Consider the following 8,672-nt stretch of genomic DNA (forward strand, 5'->3'; position numbering starts at 1 on the left):
TGTTTTGCGATGTGATTGTTGCATTCGTATAAGGGACAAGTTTGAATCATAATATATCGATTTATACCTAGAGAAATGTCATGGCGCCACAGAATGAATAGACAACAACCGATAAGTATAAATCTCATAGCTTGAACATGCACATTGGCCTTATTTTCCGAATATCCACTCGGGAAATTAACAGCTAAAACGATTTGAATAACCGGAGAAACAACGTTTAACTGCATTCGACCAGACACCGAGAAGAGAACTTAAAATACGAAGCGAAGAGGAGTATTTTTGACGAAATTCGAAGTCCTTGAAAACGTGTTCAAACACGTTCTTTTGAGTTTGTTATATCTTCTCAACCGAAACTGAAACTGAGGAGAAAACAAAGGAACAAAACCGAAAATGAAATCCGTGCTAATAAAGATTAGATATCTAAACACCTTCAGTAAACTTGGAGAATTCAGTCGTATAGATCTAAATATATTCTTACGACTATTTCCTTGTTTGCATTAAATGTACTAATAATTTTGATTACCTCGCATCCACGTTGACTTTTGTTATCCTGAAAAGAAGAAAAATTAACCCCGTAAAGGAATCTCGTTGGTATAGAGTGTAAATGTTAACAACGATAATTTATATTGTTATCTTGCACGGTTAGTAAGAGGCTAGCCCTGAAAATCATTATTTTGGACGGTGTAGTTTATCTTTGCTACGGGATTAACATATGCCTCAAATATTTTCACCTTTTTTGTTTGTCCAAAAAACGCAGCTGCACTGGAATAGGTAATTCCCTGTACTGTAGATAGTCCGTGATTGTTAAGTCGAAAATAAGTCATGTTTTTGTGTTTGGTAAATTGGCAGCTATTGTAGAAGCTTGTAGAAACAAATTATCTTTAACGCCGTTGGTCAGTGTAAACCGGAATTCATGTTCTTCTTACAATAGCTTATTCAGCCGAGAGCGACCAATTACTGCAGCGGCAGTGTGCCGAACTGAAACTCGTTCAGTTAGCGAAGCCACATGTTTTATCTCAGAGAAAACCTACAGCTGCAAGAGTACACTTCTATTCTATTTCGCTTCGCTCAGCTGAAGAGAAAACATTTTTATTATACGTAAAGGAGACAAGTAATACAACAAATAGTGAAGGAAGCCGCCAGCAAAAATCGACTTTATTTACAAGAATTCTGAGACATGCTGAATACAGGTTACAAGCCAGAGAATAAAAGAAAAAGATACACTCTATTTTAAACAACGGTATTTACAGTAAGGAAAAAACAGCCTCGAGTAAAGTGGTCGGCGTCAAGTGGTGTGTTATTCACAATTCATGGTATATAAATGTATGATTATTCCAATGGGAAATAATACAAAGCAACCTAATTAAACACCCAAAGGAAATACATTTTACGTTGTAGAATCAGTTTTTATCATATAGACACGAGTGTTTTACTGGAAAATTCACCACTTGTAAAATTCATACGAAACCACATCCGGGACTCGAGTGGCGTATTTTCCATATCCTCACTATTGAAGATATCGAGGATTTCACTGATATCAAGTTTGTCTCTTAAATTGTACTTAAATTCGTTGATGTATCACCGAAACATCTTCGGGTCTTCGTCGAAAGTCCTCGGCAATCTTCGGACATTTTCTGAAAATGTTCGGCAACGTTCGTGTGACCTTCGGACAAGTTTTGGAGAATCTTCGGAAATCTTCAGAAAGTGGTCGGAAATCTTCCGAAAATCCTCAAAAACGCCGTCATCAGTATGTCTATATAATGAAAAGAACATTACACGTTAGCTCGAAGATATGAAGTTTATGTTCTCGTAGCAAGAACAGTATCACACGAGTGAGCGCAGCGAACGAGGGAGACATTGCTCTTACCACTCGAACATAAAATTCAAATCTTCTCGCCACCGTGTAATATCCTCTGTACATTTATCGTTTTACAATTGGAATCATAGAAATGATATTTTTCGCATATCAACTTGAACCAACCAAAACGATTTTTAAAACCGAAGAGACAACTTATCGTGTATTGAATGTGTGGGTTATGATTATGTCCTGACCAAATCAGGTCTTTAAATAAGCTAGACATTTTCACTGCTATTATTGCTTATTTCCATTGATGTTATGCAAAAATACAACGTAAATGTAGCGACTAGAACTTTCTTTGCTTTTGGGTGTCACGTGTTTCCGTGACCCCTGGGAATTATGCAACCCACTCTGTAATACTTAAGCGTTCTTCATTATAGGTAGTTTTGTGTTTACATTTTTGGCCAGTGCTTGTTAGCGCTGAAAGTTCGATCTGCTGGTTTCTACCGCGTTTTTTCCTTTGCTGCTTCACTGTTGTGTGAGCCCTGAAGTACAAATTCTAGAATTCGAGTCGCCACAGTTTTGTAAGTTTATCTTGCTCCGTCGCCAGTTTTTTGTGTCGTTATATTTTGTACTTAAATATTTTGTCTTGTTTATTTTTCAGTTGAATCACACACCCACGATCACTTTTGTTTCTCTCCTGTCTACGCCCAGTATGATTAAACTTGTGCATTCAAACTGTGACGTCTGTAGCGGTTACTAGACCGACAGCGAATGTGAGGCAATTTCAGGCAATTTTGTATAGCTTCTACCCCAAATAGTAAGGGACAGAAAAAAGTATTATTTCAAGAATCGTAGACTAATGTAGCTTTCAAGCCGCAAGACAAGACCCAAAAACATCTTGACAAAAGATCTGGAGACTTTCACTTTCTTGGCTAAAATTGATTTAAAGTTATTCTTTCTTACGGCTAACGGTTTTAAAACTTTTTAATTTTCACGCCTAACGGCTAAATGTTTGGCCCGTTTAACGTCTAACGGTTAATCCCATTGAGACCCTAATACAGGGTTTCCCAAACCCAGTTCTCAAAGTCCTTCGAAGACGCGAAGGTCGCGCTCGCGGTCTACTGCCTCGCTCTCCTCGCGCCCAAGTTTTGAGCTTCGGGGACATTGTTTTCAGTCCGACCTCGGCTTTTGCAGCTCGACTTGAGGATCTGGGCGGCCATATTTTAAGCAAAGATGTACAAAAGGGGTCGCGATTCATAACATTTATTCACTCATTTATTTGGATTACACCTTTAATTTTGATGAAGGAAAAAAAGGAAAAAGCATATATAATTTTATTGTTCATACCCTACAGTCGTCATAAAATCATTTAGCTATACTTAAGATTTATTGCACAAGTGCAGGATACAGAGCGACTTTGGACTCGGCTTCACAGAGCCAGTTCTCTATTTTGATATTCTGCTTGTGGCTGCGTTTCCACTTCTGTTGCGTGCTCATTGTTCAGCGTTTTGTTTTCTTGTTGTTCATCTTCTTGGCTAGCCCTCGCTTTTCGTTGTTCAGCAATAACTATGACTCTATTTTGTCGCGATCCAAACATCCCACTTTCAAGTTCCTCTGCCCGTGCTGCGTTTTTTCGTAATAACAACTGAATTAAAGCTACGCGAAAATATCTTATCCTAACAACGTAAATCAGGGGATTGAACAACGAATTTAGAAACGGCAGTAACGTTACAACAGATATGACCATCCCTCTTACATCGTTGGGGATTCTGTCCGTAAAAGAATCAATTATATTTAAACAAATATTTGTTGGAATAAAGCACAGAAAAATTGTGAGTATTATGACAAGTGTCGTGTAGAAAGATTTCTTATTCTTGAGCATCTTCTCCTTGGCTTCTAAAGACACTTGGTTAGATACAATTTGTTTTTCGTTGCGACGGACCTCCTTGCATATAACAACATTACAGTAAACTATTGCGGGGACTAAGATATACAATATCATAGAAACCTCTAATTTCAGCTCAAATGTTTCGTTTGTATCCCCGGTGAGATGAAAGGGAAGAACTATCCCGGCGACCCACGCCACGCCAGAGGCCACCATGAGACGAACTTCAGTAACTTGATTTTCATATGCGAAGGGGTGTTTTATCGCTATGTAACGCTCCGCAGTCATTAGGAATAAATGGAACAGCGATGCAGACAAACATGTCATACTTACAGCCATTGACACTTCGGTCAGGGTGCAAAATTGGCTGTTGTGAGTCTCACCTCTGATCACTAAACTGTAGCTGGCGATTTGTAGCGGTTGTGTCACAAGTCCCACCATGAGATCAGTTGTGGCCAAGCAGGCCAGAATCATGTTCGACTCGGTGCGAAGCTGTCGTTTTGTTTTCACTGCCACAATAACAAGCGCGTTCAACAGAATGATAAGGGGACATATTATTGCATTCACAGTAGTCCTGAAGATGAACACAGCGACAACACTCGATGAAGCATCTGATGGATCAAAAGAAGGAAGAAGTGCAATGCCACAAGGAAGCAACGTTATGGAGGTGGTATGGTTCATCGTTGCTTCGAGATTGACAAACGCTTCTGATATTTTTCGTTTCTTGTTGGTCCATAAAACGAAGCTGCTATGGATTAGCTAATTTCCTGTACTTTAAATAGTTTTGTTGGTAAATTATTAGCTATTGTACATACAGTTTTTTTTAGTACTTCGAGTGTTTGTGTAACCGGAATTTATGAGAATGGCTGAAAGCGAACTAATTACTGCGTAAACTGTGCATATCGTCAATACATTTTATTTCACTGAAAACTTTCAGCCTGTGGAAGCTACAAGAGAAAATCTATCAACATACTTTTTGTTGTTTAATGTTTTTATTTTTTAGTCGTTTTTCCAAGCATTGGAATTTTGATTATGTCGGACATTTTCCATCTTAGCAGCTGAAGCGTTAACTTTGGCTTCATCAGAACTTTAACAGCAGTTTCTATTTAACAGTTCACATGAGCTATTTTTTGCTCAAGGATAGCAATTGATTTTACAAACACAAATTGCGACAATGTACTAATGGGCTGCAAACACAGGAGTCGAAACTGAAGAATGTGAACTTTTCTCCTTCATGATATAACTGAGATAATTATTTTATCGTGATGGGCTAAGAGCTGGCAAATTTATCGTTCATATAATAATTTATTTATTTATTTACTCGAATTCAATTACACAGATGATCAAAATAAAATAAAATAAAGAATTAAATATATTTACAAGTATATAAACGAGATATCTGAGTTATTAAATAGGCCAGTTTATACCGAATTAGTAATCGGAGGGACACTATGCCGGACCAATATGAAAACAGGTTTCACTCTCAAAACGCATCAAATGTTTTCTGTCCACTCTACGCAGGTGGAATTTGAGAACGCAACAATCACCGGTCATTTTGGATTTGTGTTTGAGGGCAACTCGGTCAAGGAAATCACGTGATTATTGTGAGGCCGTCGTTCTCGAAAAGCTGCGTTTTTAAGATGTTTTGAATTCCGTCCACACTAAAACGAAAAGCCGGCGTAACCGTAGAAATAAAGCTGCGTTTTCAAATTTCTCCGTAGTGTGGACGCTGCGTTTGTGGTTGGGAAGTTGCATCACTGCATCGAGAAAAAGTTCTTAGTTCGGTTATACCGGTTCGCGTTTTAGAGATGGAAAACAAAGAACAGTTATTTAGTTATTTAGGGCACGCATGACAGGTAATACCTGATTGGTAAATACGAGATTCAATATTCCATGTTTCCTCTCGCGTTCGGTCCATGTCAAATATATTCTCGTGCGACCCTCTCTCTCAGTCAACAAGTGCATGTCTAGCTTAACAAGACAGCATAGGCTTGAACGTACACCAAAGTCAGTTGTTTTTTAACTTTTTATTTGCAGTCTCGGACAGCTTCTTGTCCACAAGAAATATAACAAACTGCTTAACCCATTGACTCTCGGAGCTTTTTGCCAAAAAAACCATTTTGGACATTTTGGAGATTTGCATGCTGGATATGGGCCAAATTAGCTCCAATCTACTCAAAAAGGCATTTGCTACCTGACAACATGCTTTTCTTTCCACTAGCATCGCGTTTCACGACATTTTTGCTCGGGCATGCTCAGAAATCAAAATTTTGAGAAATCAAAATTTTTGGACGAGAAAGTGGCCTACGTCTTTAAGCTTTCTGATTTTTTCAATTTTGTTTTTTCGCCTTTGCTATTTCTCCTTTTCTTTTCTTTTCGCTGCAGTGATTGACCTTCTACTGGGCTTGTTTCCAGTTCAAAAATTTCTGAGAAAGCATCATCGACACGGGCAATTTTTTAGCACGGAGTAGCCACGTGTAGTCGCAGGAAATTTTGCTCTGAGTTTTTCACTCAACTTTTTGAGCATTTTCGTGCATATTTCAGGCTCCATTGAGCCCATCACTCTGATCTGGGTATTACTGGAAAGATCTTTTCCTCCTACAGAAGTTGAGCATAGATGATGCCAATTTTGGTCAAAGGTGATGACGTCAGAAGTGAAACAAAGGCCAAGGCTCGTCACGGCTGGTTACGGGCGGCACGGGAGTCAATGGGTTAATACAAAAAACAACTTTGTTATTTAAGTTAAAAACAGTTTTTTCCCCATCAGGGGACTGCTTGGTCATAACTTTGCCTTTCACAATACACGTACTATTTTGTGGTTTTCGAAATTTCCTAATGAGATAGTCGTGGTGAAGAATAATACACTTGACCGTGTCGCGTTCCTCGCCTCGAGATAAAATTTGTATCCACTTGTAACTTTTCTCCTTTCCTTCAGAACTCTAGAGAGAAAACAGAAAAGAAACAAATTGAAAAATGGTCCAATAAAAGAATACCAAAATTTAATAGTGGCTAAAGCTGTATCGAAAAAGGTGGGTTAGTAAAGACCAAGTCTGCATACGAGCCAAGTGGCTCATCAGGTCGGAGCTTATCCCGGTTTCTGTAGCGAGAAGCGACTAGGAGTATTTCTACTCCCCCCTGGATGGGATGCTAAACCATTGCAGGGTTACCCCCAGCAATAAATTCGCCGGTACCCATTTATACACTTGGGTGGAGTGAGGTACTGTGAGAGTGTCTTACCCAAAAACAATATCCCCAGCCAGGGCTCGAATCTAGACCGCTTGATCCGGAGACGTGCACACGAACTATGGGGCCCCCGCATACTCAACAATGCTGAAAGGTATTATGGGTAGTGATAATCTATCTTTGCTGGATCGAGGTTCATGATGTTTCAGCAAGAAGGAAGTACATGTAGAAAGCATGAATGCTCGTGCCCTGGCTGTCTTCATCTATAATGCTGAAACACCGGGGGGAGGGAGCATTCTATTCACTGAACATCTTGCGTTTCGAACGTTCTTGCGGATAAACCGCAAAAACAGGACATTTTTACTTCTTGCGGCCGCTTGCGTGTTCTTGTGGCGCAAGAACTTCTTGCGCCACTTCTTGTGCGTGCACTATTTTTGGGTTGTACTGTACGGAGAGACTCGTGTTGTATTTACTACAAGAAAGTTTACACTGTGTAGGCAACACCAATCCTGCATACTACTAAGATCAGCTATGAGGATGGCATTCTGTATAGAGAAGAAAGATGCGAAAAAATTTAAGCTCAGCTAATCATTCGTGACAATACCGAAAAGTTGTGAAATTAAAGCCTGAAAAAAAAAATTCAGACTTGAACGGGATTCAAACCCATGACCTCTGCGATACCGGTTCAAGCCTCAATTTTTTTCAGGCATTAATTTCACAACTGCTTTTAAAAGTTGTGTGTAAAACTACGATGATCAATCGTGTCTTCATATTTTTTTTTGCAGTTCAAATATATGATCTTTCATGTATTCACATGTGGAGGGGAAGTGGCCTCATGGTTAGTGTGCTCGTCTCCGGATAGAGCGGTCTGGGTTTGAGCCCTGGCCGGGGACATTGTGTTGTGTTCTTGGGCAAGACACTTTACTCTCACAGTGCCTCTCTCCACCCAGGTGTATAAATGGGTACCGGCGAATTTAATGCTGGGGGTAACCCTGCGATGGACTAGCATCCCACCCAGGGGGGAGTAGAAATACTCCTAGTCACTTCATGCTAAGGAAACCGGGATAAGCTCCAGCCTGGTGGGCCACTTGGCTCGTATGCAGACTTAACCTTTACCTTTACCATGTATTCACAAACAGCTAAATGCATTATGGGTAATGTACACGTAGTGTTAGTTTACCACTGGTTAATCTATGTTTACGTTGTTTCAACACCATGGAAGAAAGAGTCTTTTTCCTTCACACTGAAACACTACCGAGAACTTTGATCAAGCAGCAGAATTAACAAACACTACCCATAATGGCTGTGCACTGAAGTCAGGACAACTTACAACCTGGCCACTGATGTTTTTTATCACAAAGTGGTACGTAGATGACTCCCATCAGGTTCTTCTTCACAATCTGGCCATCCTCTAGCTTATCATGTTGTTCAAGGACCTGGTTCCTGCCCTCTGCACCAACAGGACAAATGAGACGGCCACCCGGTTTCAGCTGCTCTAGAAGCTAAAATAGGAAAAGAAAACAAATCAATAAAGGATTGTTATTGCTCCGTAATATTTACTGAGATGTCCTAGGAGAAGAAAACATCATTTGTGAGAGGATTTTAATGCTACATTATCATGGGGATTTTGCTGAATTTTTGCTCAAGAGTACTGTCGCAAGAACACAAAATGTGCCTACATGTACATGTGGAATGCAAAAATGACAAGATTGAAGAATATATTGGCAAATACTGTTGAAAAGATCGCTTGGTTGTCCATACGTGTAGATATCATCTCTGTTGTTTGATTTGGACTTTTCAAAG

At 39.6% G+C, this 8,672-nt stretch overlaps 2 protein-coding genes across 4 annotated transcripts in view; both read right to left on the reverse strand.

Annotated features, from left to right (window-relative positions):
* Positions 1-2,780: 2,780 nt before the first annotated feature.
* Positions 2,781-5,601, reverse strand: LOC110045905 (histamine H2 receptor-like). The gene has a single exon (XM_020751562.2). The coding sequence runs from the start codon at positions 4,365-4,367 to the stop codon at positions 3,231-3,233; it is 1,137 nt and encodes a 378-aa protein (XP_020607221.2). The 5' UTR covers positions 4,368-5,601; the 3' UTR covers positions 2,781-3,230.
* Positions 5,602-5,698: 97 nt separating this feature from the next.
* Positions 5,699-8,672, reverse strand: part of LOC110045909 (protein-L-isoaspartate(D-aspartate) O-methyltransferase-like) — an 8,893-nt gene continuing 5,919 nt past the window's right edge. The window contains exons 7-8 of one of the 3 annotated variants that reach the window (XM_020751566.2): positions 8,203-8,371; positions 5,699-6,625 (exon numbers count right to left, since the gene is read on the reverse strand). In XM_020751566.2, coding sequence (XP_020607225.1) covers positions 6,618-6,625; positions 8,203-8,371 — 177 coding nt within the window. In that variant the 3' untranslated portion in view covers positions 5,699-6,617. Of the gene's footprint in view, positions 6,626-7,300; positions 8,372-8,672 lie in introns of those variants that run through there. The other 2 variants (XM_020751567.2, XM_089296966.1) reach the window with 2 other exon arrangements.

The sequence above is a fragment of the Orbicella faveolata genome, unplaced genomic scaffold, assembly GCF_042242905.1.
Source record: "Orbicella faveolata isolate gen_17 unplaced genomic scaffold, um_ofav_v1 contig_27, whole genome shotgun sequence".
NCBI lineage: Eukaryota > Metazoa > Cnidaria > Anthozoa > Scleractinia > Merulinidae > Orbicella > Orbicella faveolata.